General features: G+C 33.1%; 2 protein-coding genes and 1 long non-coding RNA gene across 4 annotated transcripts; 1 reads left to right on the top strand and 2 right to left on the bottom strand.

The window, feature by feature from the left end:
* Positions 1-361: 361 nt before the first annotated feature.
* On the bottom strand, positions 362-3326 carry LOC118449782 (DNA replication factor Cdt1-like). Its single transcript, XM_085662670.1, has 6 exons — positions 2439-3326; positions 2122-2371; positions 1697-2033; positions 1436-1618; positions 1074-1315; positions 362-974 (listed from the first exon to the last, which is right to left on the bottom strand). The coding sequence occupies exons 1-6, from the start codon at positions 3170-3172 to the stop codon at positions 606-608; spliced, it is 2115 nt and encodes a 704-aa protein (XP_085518796.1). The 5' UTR covers positions 3173-3326; the 3' UTR covers positions 362-605.
* Positions 3327-4108: 782 nt separating this feature from the next.
* LOC146872374 (uncharacterized) lies at positions 4109-5338 on the top strand. Its single transcript, XR_014983285.1, has 4 exons — positions 4109-4246; positions 4606-4800; positions 4882-5033; positions 5204-5338. It is a non-coding gene; the product is annotated as an uncharacterized LOC146872374 (long non-coding RNA).
* On the bottom strand, positions 4240-16073 carry ETHR (ecdysis triggering hormone receptor). Of its 2 annotated transcripts, XM_085662671.1 has the most exons (6): positions 14452-16073; positions 14238-14359; positions 13903-14065; positions 7339-7447; positions 6898-6969; positions 4240-5093 (listed from the first exon to the last, which is right to left on the bottom strand). In XM_085662671.1, the coding sequence occupies exons 1-6, from the start codon at positions 14540-14542 to the stop codon at positions 4361-4363; spliced, it is 1290 nt and encodes a 429-aa protein (XP_085518797.1). In that variant the 5' UTR covers positions 14543-16073; the 3' UTR covers positions 4240-4360. The 2 variants fall into 2 exon arrangements, with proteins under 2 accessions (XP_085518797.1, XP_085518798.1); XM_085662672.1 differs by lacking the exon at positions 6898-6969.
* Between the last annotated feature and the right edge of the window lie 1961 nt (positions 16074-18034).

Below are 18034 nucleotides of genomic sequence, written 5' to 3'. Positions count from 1 at the left end.
CACAGGCAAAAAGGCTTAATAATTTTTATAATTTTTTCTAGGGATACTTTGAATTTTTTTATTTTGCCTACAGATTTCAAAGGAAAATCAACGAATTTTTTAGTACTACATAAACGTTGTACCGTGTATATATATACATATTTTTATACGTCTTATTTATACTCATAAAAAATGCCTGTAAATGTATGACGGGATAGTGCGATCCTGACAAAATTGAACAAGGGAATGACAAGTATATCTAAGAAAGATATTTCCATAACACATTGAATATCATAAATATCATTTATAAATTTAGATTTGTCTTGCTAATTTTACTTTTTAATCTTTTGTGTGTATACCACTTGTAATTATATTTGAAGAAAATAATATGACGATTATAATTTTATGAATACAACACACACACACATACATCACATAATTAAAAATGTCAATTTTCGTGTATTATTTTTATTCACTATCCAAAAACATCAACTCTAATCGTAAGATGCTAATTCATTGTTATTGTACTCGTGCAAGCATACCATAAAAAAGTATACCATAAGAAATTAAAAATACGAATACAGATAAGAACTAAGTTTTACATTAATTTCATTGTAATAATGATATCACGATGTAATCACTTTATCGTTAGCTACAATTTCTAACATTTTAATTACTTTATTTAAATCGACATCTTTTGCAAGCTTTAAATAATCTGTTTTCCGCACGTTATGTATACTAGCCCAAGTAGGCAATAATTTACATAATTTTCGCACATGTTCATTTAATTCAGCTGCAGTTAGTTTAGTTCTAAACGAATTGTCTAATTTTGTCAATACATGTTCTAATGGTAAAACTCCTTTCTTTTCGGCTACAAAAATACTACGTAGAATTTTTGCTAATTCGGGTAATCTAGAATATAGAGTTGCCTCTTTATCTAGATCCGGTGTTCGAGTCATCATCTCTAATGCTTTAGCAGCTTGTTTTGCGCGTACCTAACAACATTAAGAATCGTAAATTTCAATAAATATATTAATTGAATTGAAAAAAAAAAAAAAAAAAAAAAAAAAAGAGAGAACAACGTAAAGTTCTACCTTTTCAAGAAGAGCTTTTGGAATGCCTTTAAATGCCGTAGAAAGATAGTTCTTTTCTACAGATGGTGTAGCGGGTGGAGTATCGATGATACCAATATTAACGTTTTTCATAGTAACATCAGTAGATTCATTTGTAGAAGATATATCCGAAGATCCTGATTTTGACGTCATTTTTGCTTCTGCCAATCTTTGCAAAGCTTTTTCCATGCGAGTATTACAATTGAATAGAGATTTTGCTTTTTCTGTAAAAAGAATATATGCATTAAAAAACATCAACGCGCAAGAATCTATATATATATATATATACATATAATAAATTAAAGAATTGCACGTAAATATTTTTGTAATGAAATTATTGTTACCTAAAACGTGTTTAGCAGAGGTGGCTTTTTCTACATCAGGTGGTTGTGGCAATACAGATTGGTCAATAGGCTTGCAACTTTCAACATCAAATTCAGGATGCCAACGTATAATTTTGTCTTTAGGTATGACCATCGGTTCTTCTAATTTTAGCAAAAATTGCTCGTGCTCTGTCTTAACTTTATCTGCAATACATAAGTAATATAATTATGACGTATAATTAACAGTACAAAAAATGTAAGTCCAAAAATAATTGAAATTACCTAACAAAACATCATAAAATTTTCTTCTTCTTTCTAGCAATATGCCTGGGCTCATGCTTACATCTATTGCCGCCTGTAAGACATTGTCTTCATTTGGTTCATTCGGCCGATCTTTTATTTGCACAGTCGGTGTCAAGACTAATTCATATTTATCTTGTTTAGATGTCGATCCAAATGACCTAACTTTTTCTTGATGAAAGACATAAGCATCAGGATAAATAGTCTTTATTTGTGCTAAATGCTCTAATGTAAAGTTGCGCCGTAAAAGTTCTTGAACAGCTGGCTTTAATTTTTTAAATGTTATTAACTCTTTACGATTGAACAGCATAGCTGAGACCTAAGAATATGAAGAATATGGAATATTATTTCATATATAAATGAATACAGTAGAATGTAGGTGCAACAAATGATATATGTTCATGTACCGTATCAACGGATCTAAAAATTTCTGCTAAGAATCTATAGTTATACGGCAATGGTAATCCTGGTGTACCATTTTCAAAAAGTGACAAATATCTTTGATAAGCTGGAGTTTTGTCAGGTTTACTCTTTACTGGACTAGTAGATTCCTTAGGTTCAAATAAAAGACGACGTTGTGGGCTTGTATGAGGTAATATTTCACTTTTTATAGGACTCATTAATCCCTTGTTTGGCGATTTAAAGTTCTTTTGAGGGCTATTCGATAAAATAAAAATTAACATATAGTATAAAGAGATTGTAAATATTATGAAAATGCATTTACCTAATTGGTATTTCAAGTTGAATATGTTCGAATTTCTGTATTTGAGGCTTATTACAATCATTTTGTTTCTGATATTCATTTAAACGCTGATCACATTTTTTTATGCGATCAATAGAAGCTTTTAATTCTGCTAGTCTGTTAGATTTGTTAATCCTATTTTTAATCTCATTCAAATCCAAGTTTTTTTTACTGGAGTCATCTCTATTTGATGCCTTTTTGGGCGTAGTAAATCCAACAGAAGTTGGTTCATTTTTTTCATTCCTCGTTGGCTGCTTTTCCTCTGATACATTTTTCTTTGGAGTCGTAGGTTGCTTCTTCTTTGGATTTAAAGTACCCTCCTTTTTAAATAATACTCTCTTCGCATCGGCATCATAAGTTTTTTTGAGAAAACTCTCACGTATATCCACTTGACCGATTTCACTTAATTTCTGTGCTTGAGCTGCGCGTGAACGCGTAATAATTTTATTTGTTTTTTGTGCAGAACATTTAGAATCAATTTGATTTTGACACGTAGTAGAGTTTACTTTAAGGGTAGAATTATTGCTCGTTCCTTGCACCGATATCAATTTTCCTCTCGTTACCATACTTTCTTCTTCTTTTTCAAACAAAACTTTGGACGATTGCGTTTTCGTTTTAAATTCACTTTCTTTATTTATTTTTACATGCTCTTGATCCAACAATAATGCTTTAGATTTACACGTGTTAAAATATGCCGTTACTGATGGCTGCGTCATTTTTCAGTATAAATATAAATCGATTTATATGCGAATATTTTTATTTTTCTTTTTCTTCCTTTCACCTATTAAATGGTTTATACACTTTGGAAAAAAGTCAACTTTCTTAACCTTATCCTTTAGGATAACGTATATTTCGATTTACAACTTTTTTCCATTTTTTTTTTTTTTTTTTACAGAACTAGACAATTTTAGCGCGAAAACTATCAATTAGGGAATTTTAGGGAAAAATTACCACATCGTGAAGCCCGCCATTTTCAAATTACTCTTAAGACTGCGTTCAATGCAGTGATATTTCGAATCGTTTAATGTTTCTTTTAAATCATTCAGCGTTGTATAAATAATAAAATGTGACATAATTTATTAAGGGAATGTAAAAATTTGAAATAAAACTTTCTGTAACAAAATTATCCACATGCAGATATTCAATTGATTAACTTTGTCCATTGGTTAGTACGAACTTATGAGAGGATACATTCAAAGTGCAATTTCTTTCTTTTTACAAATTAGCTTTGTGTTTTCAAAAAAATAGACATTTTTTCAAAGAATTTCATATTTGAACAAATAAATTATTCGAGTCATAAAAAAAGTTTATAATTTTTTTCTTTTCATAATAGTCTTGTAAATATAATTAATGGTGAAATGATTTGTCATATAACTTCATTGCATTGTTTATATTTCGTGTTCTTGTTTTTTTATCTTTTATTTATAGCAATGATCTTTGCTACGAGTTGTTAAATTTTAATTCTAATGGATGTTTTAAGTCTATGACTAGTTATTTCTTTTCTTGTACATATTACAAACTTAATACTTTACAATAGTCTACGGTTCTTCATAATTACAAAAGAATATTTAAATATTATAACAGTTTACGTACAATACTTTTAGTGGAATTTCGTAGTAATTTCATAGTATTGTATCTGGAATGATATTAAAGTTAACGCAAAAGTCTTTTAATAGCAACGATACAATTATTTTTAATCCACTGATAAAAAGACAAGAAAAAGGAAAAAAAATAGAGAACTAAGTATTTGGTGTTCTAAAAGTGGTGGAGACTTTTTATGCCCTTTAGATGTGAGTAGTACTGTGTTCATATATATATATATATATATATATATATAATAATATAATATATATTTTTACAACGATATCTCTAATTAATGAATACTACAAATTTTTGTAATGTTTTTAAACATAACTTTCCTGTTTCTTTTTAACAATATTTCCAGTGACAACGGCCGTGAGTAATGGGATATTAATTTGTTTTTCAATGGACACAGTAGTACATGTATTACTAGGTACTTTTACATTGCAACTTTTATTGCTGCTATGCCTCCTCCAGAAATCAGAATGATTACTGCTACTACAGTTTGTCGAACCAGTTGTGTATGTTCCGGTTCTGTCTGAAGTCTTTTTCTTTCTTTTCCTTGCAGGGCCCAATCCACAAAGTCTCAAAAAGCCTTCTCTAAATTTGGTAGACATTAAATTGTATAAAATAGGATTAATTGCTGAATTCAAATACAGCATTACTCTACAGAAATATAAGAGACTGTAATATCCCTCGATTCCAAGATTGATTATCATTTCTTGAGGTACTACAATTATCCATAAGGTCAATGCTCGAAAAGGTAATAAACAAAGGAAGAAGCATAAAACAACGGTGCCCAACATTAGTACCACCTGTTTACGATACTTTAACAAATTATTAGCTGGGCCACGGCTTATCGCAGGATTTGCCATGAGGTGTAACGCTATCACCGTGTAAAGTACCATTAAAATTAACAGTGGTACGACGAAAAAGACGATTATCGTTGTAAGGACGAAAACGTTCATCCATGTTGCATCGGCGGAAGTGTAACAGGTTGGTATAAACGTATCGTCGATTTCTTCCAACTCGTAGGTTACCATCAAGAGTATGGGACTGAAAAATAGATATAAAATGCCATTAAATATATATGGAAGTGTCCAAATCATAGAGTAATTTTTAATAATAATTCCTAATTGTTATATTTTTTTATAACAAAATTGTAGATTGACGAACTACCCCGTTGATTGACTTTACCGTCGATTGTAGCAGTATTAAAGATATAGTAACGAGTTTCTCCCCCCTCTCGAGAAAAGGAAAAACGCAAAGAAGGATAGTCGTGATAGAAGGGTTGCTATCGAAAGGTAATATGTCTTGTTTTCTATTTTTTTGTGAGATCCATCCAAAAAATTGGATACGATATCATCGATTAAAAAAGGGTGCGAATTTCCTAAAGAGTTCCACACATGTCAGTTTTGCACTGCAAATATAACTTTTTGCAAATCAAATTCACCCTTTTGCGAAACAGATTCAACCTTTTGCAAATCAAGTTTTTCTACAAAATTGTTTTTCTTAACACATTTTATAATACAAAAAGAAAAAAAAAGGAAATGTTAGTTTAACAGTGAAAAATGTATATAATGTTTGACGAAACTTTGTTTCTTCAGTTTTGATATATATATATATATATATATATATATATATATATATTTTATTTGTTTTTTACTCATGCATTTTACATTTAATTCATAGATGTACGTAGTTATTGATTGATCGTTTATCGATCAAACATGCGAATATTTTGACATATTTTGTCGGTAGTATATTAAAATTAGCCCTTAAAGAAGTAGAATTTTCAAACGGTCACATATCATCCTGTCGATAGAGAACACTTGTTACGTAAGAGGTTGGCATATATCTTGCAGCGATCCATCACTGTACTATTGCGTTGCAGTGTTCGATGCGACCGCACGTAGATCGACCGTAAATCAACCGTAAATGTTTCAAATTATTTACGGTGAAAATAAGAAATATGTATGAAAAAGGAAGAAAGAAAAGAAAATATTCTACCTTATTCAACCTCGATCATGATCGGATTGGTATCTTAGCCAGATGAGGATGAAGAATTAAATTTAAACAATTCAGAGAGGATATTTCCTAAGAAGAAATTGTCAAAGCTCGTTCACTTTGGTTACGGGTTTCGAAGAAACTCCCCTTTGACAGATTTAAGCACGAGTGATCTGTTCTTACATACGGTATATAAAACGTTTCTGTGGAAAGTGGTTTACGGATAATATGCTTTTTATGACGCGCAGCAGCTGTATGCGCCCGTAGGCGGTGTACTTAAGTACGCAAGAGAAACGTGCTGTTCTCCTAGAGATACGTTCACGCACACATAGACCTACTTATAGTATAGTCTCAGCTCTCCTCTCTCCTAACTTTTCCCTCATCTGACTTGACTTGGAATGTATGTATATAAAGGTCGGATGAACCACTTCCTTACGTTACGTTCGATGGGATAAAAAATCGAGCTCTCTTCAGGGGCAGGGTCCCACCCTTGCTGGACCTTTTCTTTTCTTTTCTTTTCTTTTCTTTTCTTTTTTACGACGCGTATAATGATCTATCCTAACGGTATCTTATATCGGTCACTCCTTTTTTACTTATTTTTACCGTCATGATATATAAAAATTATTGAATCACGTTAAGTGATCCTTGTATAAAAATACTTTTCGTAAGTGAATGAGCTTTGTATGATCGAATGACGTTAGATTTTATTAGTATTATAGTGTTTCACCTTGAAATCGAAGAATTATGAATCGGGAAGTATTTAAATCGACGTAGGAAAGTAGATAGCAAGCGCGAATGATCATAGCGAAACGTGATTTGCTTAATGACCAAGTTTATCATTTCTTTTTCTCACCTTGTACAAAGGGCTGCTGCCACCCATGCAAGAAAGCAAAGAAACGTTGCTCTGGCCTTCGTGCAAACGTATCTACGGATGACATAAACGTTTTGACAAGTTTTTAATGGAATAGAATGAACCTTTGAAATATATGTTAGGTATATGTGCTATATATAAAGAGTGTCTCAACGCGAAAAGTATTCGTCAGAATTATTTTGAAAGTTAGTGATTTTGTTCGAAAAATGCCGAGGTAGGTCAATCTGTTTTTCGAGAGGGGATAAATCCTTATCATAAATTCAACTACTTTGGGTTAAACTCTTAAATGGCAACAGGCGTTTTTCGAAAAAATCATTATAGATTATATAATAATTTTAGTGAACCCTTGGAACATTTTATATGTTTCGTTAAAAGAAAAAAACAAAAAAAAAAAAAAAGGAACGTTCCTTTAGTTTTTCTTACCCTGCCCTCAGCGGCTCACAAATCGCGTAATATCGTTCGAAACTAATTGCCAAAATCGTTAAAACCGAGGCATGTGCTACGGTCAATTCCACGAATGGAACGGCTTTGCCTGAAACAAAAAATTTTTTTATTAGCCTCGTTCAAAATTCTCTCTCGAAAGTATTTTATTGCAAATAATTCCTAAAGTAATAATCCATTGATTTAACATAGGATATTGAATTCAGTTTGTAAATACAGGTGGATGGAATTAGTTCGATTAAACAAGTGATTCTCCGAATTTCCAGAGACACTCTGTATATACGGATTGGTAATACTTCATTTGTTATTGTACGAAATTATCACGCTTACTCTCAGCCCTTAAGTGACATTACGCGACAGACGAAAAGTTATTAATCATATTTTTAGCGATAATAAAATGTCAATGATGAAAGAATACGGGGGAGGGAAAAAAAAGTACAGTTTTTATATCTTCTAAAGTAGCGTTACTTGATTATCGATGACCTTGATATATCGACCGTCGTAAAAAGTGATCCGAAGAAAATTAATCGTTGATAGTTAAGATAAATCACTTTCACCATTCAACAAAAAAGTATAGAAAGAGGGAAATATAGATTTTTCTGCTCTTTTCATTGTCAGATTTCGTCTTGTATGGAAAAGAGAGAGGGAGAGAGAGAGAGAGAGAGGGTGCATATGACATGTAATGTCACACATGGGTCAATTGCCTCGACTCCTTCACCCTTTTCCTGACGAAACAGAGGGTAGATGATTGCACCGCTTGTTTATCTCTGTCTTTATCCTTCTCTCTCTTTCTTTCTATTCTTAACTTCTTTCTTTCCTTATATATTTCGTTCATCCTCTTCTTCTTGTCCGGGAAAAATAGCGGAAATCTTACGGGACTAAAAGTTCAGCCGATACTGTGATAACTATGATAACGTTTTTATTTTTATTTCTTTCTTACTTCCCGAGTGACACAAAGAAGGAAACGTCCCTTTGGAATTGAAAGGGATTTCTGATTTTACCAACTCGACTCGGCTACGATATCCGAAAGAAGAAAATCCAAGAAGAAGAAGAAGTAGTAGATGAGAAATATAATGGAAATGATAAGGAACGTATGAATGATCAAAAGAAGTTATTCTTTTTTTTCTCCTTTTTTCTTTTCTTCGATGAAGAAAGGTTAACCATTCGATTGACCTATCGATAGCTCAATGCGAAACCCTTTCAGATTCTTTTCAAATTCCTTTCAAATTTCTTCGTCTTACGACAGGATTGTATATATACAGGATATTTTTTGGTTTACGTACATACATACACATGTCGTGCTTTCGATAAAATGCGAAATGCGAGAACATAGTTGTGTCAAACGGTAAACGTTTGCTTTCACTTAATTTTCTATTTGTATTAGAAATTCTGAGGAAGAATGTGAGAACCTGTTGGGATACTTCTCGGCGATGGTTTTATCCCTTTTAACATGGTCGCTTAAGCGTTGAGATTTGTTTTCCACGATCGATTTCTAACGGCGCCGGCATACGATGCATTCATCCCCTTTTCCCACGTCGTATTGTTCAATCAAATATTTTCGGAAAATTCTCTCACTGAAGAGATAGATTTATCGTTATAGAAAACTTTATCAGAGAATTTGTTCTATTGTTCTTTATATATATATATATATATATAACTCGAAAAATAAAAGCAAATTTTCGTCGGATAGATTTTACTCTGTCAAAAGATGCTCCCGAGAGTGATCAGAAAGACGACGAAAGAGAGTACCCAACCTCAAAGATGGTTAGACCTCCCTTTACCAATTTTCGTTTCTGGTTTTTCTATCAACTCCGAGTCATGCAGAGCATCCTTATATCTTCTATACCTTCTATCTAACCTGGCGAAGTCTTCTCATAGTCAGGATCACTTTGGTTCCTTTCCATAATACAAGAGGACAGAATGGAAATATTATAATTTGCTCGGGCTACTTTGAAATTGGAATATTGCCGATGTTTGTCTGTTGAAATGTACTCTAGAATATCTATTCGATAAGATTTCTCTCTCTCTCTCTCTTTTTTTTGGTTTTTCAGCGTTAACAAAAAAGTCGAATAATTCGGAGCTCTGAGAGTTTGAATTTCAAAGTTTTCTTAGAAAATGAATATGGACAGTGAAAATTTAAGGAGAGGGAGAGAGAGAGAGAGAGTGAAAAAAGAGAAAAAAAAACAGAAAGAGAACATGGCGCTTTTTTATCGTATTTCCTGCCACGAAGGTTAAAGAGATATTGGAAGGAAACCGGTTGGACAGAGAAGGCGCTATGCCAGCCCGTAGCATTAAATGCTCCAACAGCGTATTGGCTAAGAGCAACGGTAATTCGCGACGGGGAGTAGAAGTTCACCTACTCGTTTCCATCCCCGTGAACCTCCATCAACCCTATCCAGTAACAAGTTCTACCTTGTATACGTAGTTCCATTGTATAAAACGAGTGCCTCTCTTTCTCTCTCTCTCTTTTTCTCTCTTTTTGTTCTCTATCTTGCCCTAGCCTTGCTCTCGCGATGTTAGAACCTCCGGTGTTTCAAGGACACTTCAATGTCTAGTGCAACTTTATCCAACTTCTTTCGAACCTATATATATATATATATATATATATTTTCTTTTTTTTATTTTCTTTTTTCTTTCCTTATTAATTTTTAACAACGAGGCACGATGAAAGTAAGAAAAGAAAAAGAAAGAAAAAAGGAAGGAAGAGAAAACAATCTCATCGGAGAACTTTGTTCTTTACGTATGTATGTATATATCTAAATACTAGAATTTTCTCATTTAAAAAGATTCACGTAGGGAATTAAAGCTATTTATGATTGTTATTACGTCTTACGTCTGTTTCATTCGTGAAACGATGACTCGGTGATGACGACAAAGGAGCAAATTTAATTACGTTGAGGTTCCTGGAATCGAGCGTAATGGAATCGAGTGTCAGAGTAGAGAACGCGATTAATAGTACCGGACCTACGTGATTTTCCTTCTGATAACTTTATGATTGTGTCAGTAATACATACACACACACACACATACATATATGTATATACATATATATACACAGAGAGAGAGAGAGAGAGAGAGAGAGAGAGAGAGAGAGAGAGAGAAGCGAAAGGAAACATATACGCGCGCGCGCGCGCGCATATGAACGTACGGACACGTACGTTCTTCCCTAATAAATGATTAAATTTCAAATTGACATTTTCTTGCAGTCCTACGAGTGGACAATAATAATAAATAGTCCTACGCAAACTCCTCCTTCTCTTTTTCTTTTTCTTCTTCTTCGTTTTCTTATTTTTTTCTCCTTTTTTCTTTCCGTTATACGTCGCATTCATTAAATTTTGCTCGTTATCAGAAAGGACAAGATTGCATTATTATACGCTAGCACCAACAACGATAGAACCCGCTTTGCTTTCTCATTATCTATTTGGGTTACTTCACCTATACGTAGCACCTCTAATCACTGATTGTTACACATGTACTCATATGGGGGCGTTTAAGAATCTTTGTTTTTCTTTTCTTTTTTTTTCTCTTTGAATACTTGCAAGTAAGCTCTGTCTCTCTCCTCTTTTAAAAGATAATTCTTCAGAATCATCGACATTTCCTTTTTTTTTGTCCTGGATCCTCCTGGAAATAATTTTTTCTTTTTTTCTTCAAGACAAAAAGAGAGAGAAAGAGAGAGATGGCAAATTCGTATTTTTGAAAAGTATTTTATCAGGAGTAGTAGATATAACGAGTATAATCGTTAAAACGTGCATAATCTTTTATATTTTTGGCATCGTTACGGGAGTACGTCGACTGTATAAAAAGGGAGTAACAAAATTCGCGGTGCTTGTTTTAACGCATCGCGCAGTCTTAGCTAACCGTACGATCGAGAAATCTCGTGCCTTTACGTTTATCTATAAAAAGAAATGGTAAGTGGACTGGTTGGAAACTAAAGTTTGGAGTGTTTATTGATTCGTATTTGAATTTTTGTTATGTCGACAAAATATGTAATATCTTTCGTTCTTGGTTAACGATCAGTATGTTCCAATTGAATAAGTTTTCATGCGTATACTTCCGCTTGATATGATCAAACAAAGCTAAAATAAAAAGTTAAAGCGAAATATTGGACGTTTTCTGAAATTTCCTTTTATGCGGAATAAATCAGAGACGAGTAATAAAGAGAAATAAAAAAAAAAAGAAAAAAAAAAGCAATAAAATGGAGAAAAGAGAAAGAAAGAAAAAGAAATTTTAGCAGATGAAATTAACAAATCGTTCTCCTCGCGTTTCATAGTAGTAATGTGTGATCTCTTAATGGAATCTCTACTGCGAAAATTTGTCGAACAACTCGGTGGGTAGCAAAAGAGAACAAATGGTTAAATGTGATTTACCGAAGAGCGGAGTTGAATGCAAAAACGAGGGCTACGAGCGAAATGCGTGAAGAAAATTAAGAGATGCAACGTCGTGCTAAATTTAAAATACTGTCGAAAGAACAGCTCGACTATACGAATTTGAACGTCATTTTTACGGGCTAATTAATAAAACAAAATGTTTGAGTTTGGAAACGATTTTTTTCCGAATAAATAGATTTTTCAAATTTATTGCACGCGGTAGTGTCCTTCTGTTCTTTACTATTTTCTCTCTCTCTCTCTCTCTCTCTTTCTCTCTTTTTTTTTTAACTACAACACTATAGGCTTATTGGCAATATTCTTCACTTTGAAACTTTTTACAAGTGTCGAATATCGCGACCCGATAAGTGTCTTGCCATTGGACGATATTTGGGAAAAAGTTTTGAGAATACAACGACAGCTGCTACTATCTCGGAAATGCGTGCGATTTAGAAAAAAGTAGACTTGGCATCATGCCCGATGACACTAATCACGATGAAAATCTTCCCGGAACTTTACCGTCGTGAGAATGATACTCGTAAAAATGTTTAAACTATTACAATGAAGGAACTTCCACGAATTTTATGATTTCCTTTCTTTCTTTTTTGTTTTTCGAGAATTCATTATACATAAGTAAATACAGTTGAAATTATTTTTACATCCAATTTCGACAAATATTATAATTTAGCCGTTCATTATTTGAATTTGTCTTGTTCTTTTTTTCTAAATTTTACTAGCAAAACACTCGATCAGTGTGATTAATTCATCTTTATATTTAAAATAAATTATCATTGATAATAATACATTTTACTATTATTTATCTTTGAATGTATATTTTATAAGAAATTTAAAAAAGAAACTTTTCAATCAATTCACTTCTTATCTCGTGGAATTAATTACACTTTGATATAAGCAAATGAACGTGCTTAATAGCTGAGGATTAAATAATCATCCTATCGGATAATTGATAGAGCAAATTATTTGGTTAAAAAAAAAATCCAAAAGCAAATAAGAATAGAATTTTCCGACGGATAAGATAGGATTTTTCTTTACTCGTTAGAAACGACAGAATCGATTTCGTCTTAGTGCGTGCATGTGTATATGTCTGAGTTACACTTTCACTTCTAATGGATCCCATCCGGATCGCACTTAGGAATGTCTTAGGTTGCAATAAACGGTATGTCGATGCGAAGACCCAGAAAAAATGAGAGGAATGTCGAGAAGACACTTCGACAGAGGAGAATAAACAGAAGTGACGAATAAACTTATGGTGGATTTTATGGATATCTGATTAAACTCGAACGATTAAATTAAAAAATTTGACTTATGAAAAAAAAAAATATATATATATATATAAGAAAAGGAGTAAATAAATAAATGGATAAAGTTTAATTAAATGTAGTCAAAGTAATAATTGGCTTAAAGAATAAAATCGCGATATGTTTGATTTGTCACGTGTGGAATACGTGTCTATTCAACTGTTGCGTTATTTTATGTGATTTGATAAAAACCATTTGGTCTATCGACAGGTATATAGAATAAAAAGAGGACGTATACACAAGTTGCATATATAGACATTGCGCCAAGCTCTTCTTTGGAAAATTTACCGACTGTTACCATGAAATCCGAGTACTCCGAGTGCTCTACGGCTAACTAACGAGATTTTATATCTTAAAATGTTTCTTGGATGGCATCCACCTTGGTGCATTATCTTTTCCATAAATCGTATACCGAAACCTTTACAAATTTAATGCATAAAAGGACAACATGCTTCAAAAGTGCTTCGATATATCCAAATACATTTTATCGTATAATTCCAATGAACTATTAAAAATAATAGGTTAATTTTCGACGATTGAATTCTATATATCATATGCAATCAAAATGGCATTTTCTATGATATTAATTATGTCTTTCGAACTATCGATTGTTCCTCTTTACATTTCTGAGACTCTTTTAACTGGGAACAACGACATATGGTTTTATCCAACTCCAAGGTAACAATGACAGCTTCGGGGAGAAAATGTGCGGCGTTTGATATTTTTGGAATTGTTGACCGACATATCATCGATGTCAATGCGCCTTCATCTCGTCTTTCTTCGTTGTGCGAATGATGGGAAGACGATAATAGTATGGTAAAGGTAAATATATATCGTGGGTTTGAAAAAAAAATTGTACTCACACATGTGTTCACCGAGTGGCCAAACCTGAGGACCAGAATTGACTTCCACCAATACGGTCGGCGTGCATATTAAAAGGACGAACAAATCGGCCACACTCAAATTTACGAGAAAAATATTGGTGCTGTTTCTCATGTCTTTGCCTCGTAGAACGACCAAAGGTACCTATTAATTTCATACAAAATGTAATGGATATTGTAAAGGATGGACAAGAAGTCCCTAACTGGGGTCTAAAATGATTTTTAAAAATCAATTAATCCTTCATCGAGTATTTCATCCGCCCTGTGTAGATATATAAATTACGAATTAACGTTAACGTTAATGTCGAAATAATTACCATGAGATTTCCTATTATACCAAGTGCCATGACGATTATGCAAATCACCATAGACGTTGTCCTAATATACATAGGTAACATGTAAAGCGTCGAAGTTGCATTTTTAGGTTCAATCACTGAAACTAAAGGTGAAACTTGGATTTCTATTAAAGCATACGTACGCAGATGGATCTATTTTTTCTTTTGTTCCTTTTTACTTTGTTTAAAAATTTACCTGAAAATCCATCCAAAGCGGCATTTCTAATGGCAGTCGTATAAAATGACGAATTTAATTCAAGTGCGACGCTCGACATCGTAGAAAGCATCTCTTCTCGCGAGAAAAATTCTCAAACCTTTCCCTTCTTTTCACGTTTCTTCTTTCCTTCCTCTCCTTTTTTCTTTTCTCTTTCTCCTTTCTTTTTTTCGTCCTCGGCGAAGAATTTCTTATGCCCCATGCAATACGGGCGCGTCTTGCATATTCACCTATCCCCCGGTTTAAAAAATTTTCATTGCGCCTATCTTATTATTATTCGTACGTGCGTTAATGAAAATTCGAAGTTATTAACGAGTCGTATACAAAATACGACTGTAATATCCAATTGAACGATCGAACGATCAATCACTTTAATTCATTCGACGATAGTCGAATGAAAAAGGACGACGTTATATGTTTAGCTTGTTTTTTTCTTTGTTTTCGTTCCATCTTCCGATACACTTCGACATATATCGTTGATAACGCTATTAATTTACTTAATAATTAACAATTGAAATTCATTACGCTCATGGATATGTTTTTAGTTCGTGTTATTTCTAAATACGATGGTACACAAGTGTCGAGAAATTTAGAACGGTTAACGAGCAGGCCGATGTAATCCCAACGAGAAAATAAAGTTAAGGTGCGAACCGTGATGACATACGGTAGAGCTCGTCTCGATCTTGAAGTAACCACCGCTTGCATCAAGACAGGAGTGTTAAGTGACATTATAAACTGCTTCCCGTAACTCAATAGCTGTCGACTCTCTCGCGATATCCTCTCGGGTTAGATCGATAAGCCCAATGCCGATTATTATTATCTCTTCAGAATTCTTTTTCTCAGATTTTCTTTTCACTTCTCTGCGAGTCCTCGAAGCTCCCCCGGTTACCTTGGCACGTCTCATTAACATCGATTAACTTCCCATATATAACGAATCGATTTGAATTTCGATGCCAATCGAAATCGTTTACATTTGCGAGTTGATCGAATAATTATAAAATAGTAAAGAGCAAAAAAAAAACGAAAAACAACCGAGATAATTAATTTATCTCAATCGGAAAAGGACGAAATAATAATGGATAAGAGTAATCTACGATGGAGATCGAGTTCTCCCTAGTGTAACTATAAAATGAAAAAGGTGTTCACGGTGCGAGAGAGATAGCTTCTTCGTGTCGATCATCACAGACGATTAAGTTCACTCCCGTCCCGTCGTTTTTCACCTTACGAATCGATGGTTGTACTTTTAGATACCTCGATATCATTCACGCCCAGAGAGCTTTACTTATCTTTCTCTCTCGGTTGTTATATGCCATTGGTTTCTTCCAACAATCTCGAAATCAAACGTTTACGTTTGACTTTATTCATTTCCTTCCGTCGCATTTATTTTCACTAAACGTTCATTCTTTTTAATTTTTTGTATTTTCCTTAGAAAATTTCTCAGTTTACTATCAAAGATAATAATGAGACAATCGTCATATCGATGCAATGACTCGTGACGAAATCGTACCGTAAACAGGGTGTTATGTCAGAAACGCGAAGTGTGGCTTACAAATTGTACCGATAAACTGAATGGGAATACTCGGCCCGCCACAAACTCTCAAACGGCGTTCTCCTTTTCTTTCGAGCATGCGCTTTTTATACGACGCGTGCTTACCAGCCACTCTCCCATACCAGTGTTTTTTTTTTTTTTTTTCGAGTATATCCTTGTTAAACGATAGGAAGAGACAAGAGGAGGAGTTACAGCTGAACTCTACCTTCGATTAGCTTGTTTATTTACACTACGTACCAAAGTATTTGTTATTCAAATCACTGTAGATACATAAGAAAATAATCATGTTACGCAACGAAAACTAATTGTAAGGTGATAGTGATCTTAACATTTATTTACTTCTTCGGATGATTCATTCATCGCAAAGTTTTCATTCTTTGCGTTTCATTAATTCGCAAAAGGGTAAATTTGATTAGTGAAAAGTCAAATTTGCGTTGCAAAATCTGAATAATGAAAAGGAATGTTAAGTGAACGTCACGACTATTTTAAACAAGCTATACAGCTAGATAATAAACAAAAAATTGATCAACGATGACTCGGTATTCCTCCTACTCTTTAGTTGTGCCAAAATTAGACCTCAAAGTAGTCATAAAATTACCCCTATATCGTTTCAATGAATTATATTTTCATTTTTTCTCTCGATACACAAATAGACTATTTTCAACGCGGAAAGATCTTCATTGTCGATTATCTACATAATATTCGCAATTAAACAATGAATTTAATGTAAAATGATATAACGTTGTTGTAACTTTTTTTCTCAATAATATTTGCGCTTTTTTAGAAAGATAACCGATGACGTCATTCGTGACTATAAACCTCCTTATTTCGATGATTTTTATATACCGCATAGCAGACCAAACATTATGATAAAGATTGGTAGTTGGTCAAATATTATCTATCCTTTCGTGAACAGGTTTATATATTACCAGGAAATCTTTATCTTTTGCGAATCATGCGAAACTATACGGCAAACGAATAAAATTCATGGTTCTAGCATTATTGAAGTTTTAAAAATACTTTCTTCAAGCTTCTCACGTTTGGATATATATATATATATATACGCACAAATATATATATGTAGTACATTTAGGTACATTCATCGATGATTTATCGAAAAGTTTGACAGACAAATGGATATACATACGTGTATATGTATAAGGCGAGCTTGTTTTCGTACTAAAGAAAATCGGAAACGAAAAAAGCGTTCTAGCTTTCTGTTAAAAGTCGTTCTTCTGTGTTATTGTTGGTCCATAGCCAGACATACGTGTATACAAGTATTTCTTTTTCTTTGAACCACGGAGAATAGATTAACGGCATTTACATGGTGACAGAATAATGATAGATTTTTGCCTTTTCGTTGGAGTTAATCCATTTCGTTTCGTCGAATCCATTTCCTCTTTTTTTATGCGCCACATTTCTGAAAGAGAGAAAGATTAAAAGAGAGAGGACTTTTGATAAATCAATTTTGTAAAATTTGTAATTTTTTACACGTTATTGAGTACCATAAAAAAGAGAGAGAGAAAGAGAGAGAAAGCAAAATACTGATAAATCATTGTAAAATGTGTAATTTTTTTCAAAATATTGTTTGAAGGTACGTATTATTATGTAATACAATTTTCCTCGATGCGAGAGATTCCTAAAATCAAAGTGATCTATGTGTATAATATTGACGTAACATTGTTAACATATAAGTCACCCTTGCGTGGTAGAACTACTGCACCATAAATGGTTATGGTCCTTTCTCTTTAAAGTATGTTACAGGTATACTTTCATCCATACAATTACGCTATAGAATCTTGGCAATACCTATACAATATTTGATGCTGATTATCTAACGATGCATAGTACCCATTTTTTACATAAATATGTAAAAAAATAAATATTGGTAACCGTTTAAAAACAAAACCACGTTGATCTTTACATCTCACGAGGAGGTCACGAGTAAAAAAAAAAGTTTACGTGCTCTTTACACCTGCGACTCGGACACGTGCAAATTACTCTTATTGAATTATC

Source organism: Vespa mandarinia, chromosome 19 (genome assembly GCF_050613455.1).
Source record: "Vespa mandarinia isolate Hongniang chromosome 19, ASM5061345v1, whole genome shotgun sequence".
In the NCBI taxonomy this organism is placed as follows: Eukaryota; Metazoa; Arthropoda; class Insecta; order Hymenoptera; family Vespidae; genus Vespa; species Vespa mandarinia.
Note: the sequence above shows the minus strand (reverse complement) of the source record. Positions and strands in the feature narration are given on the sequence as shown.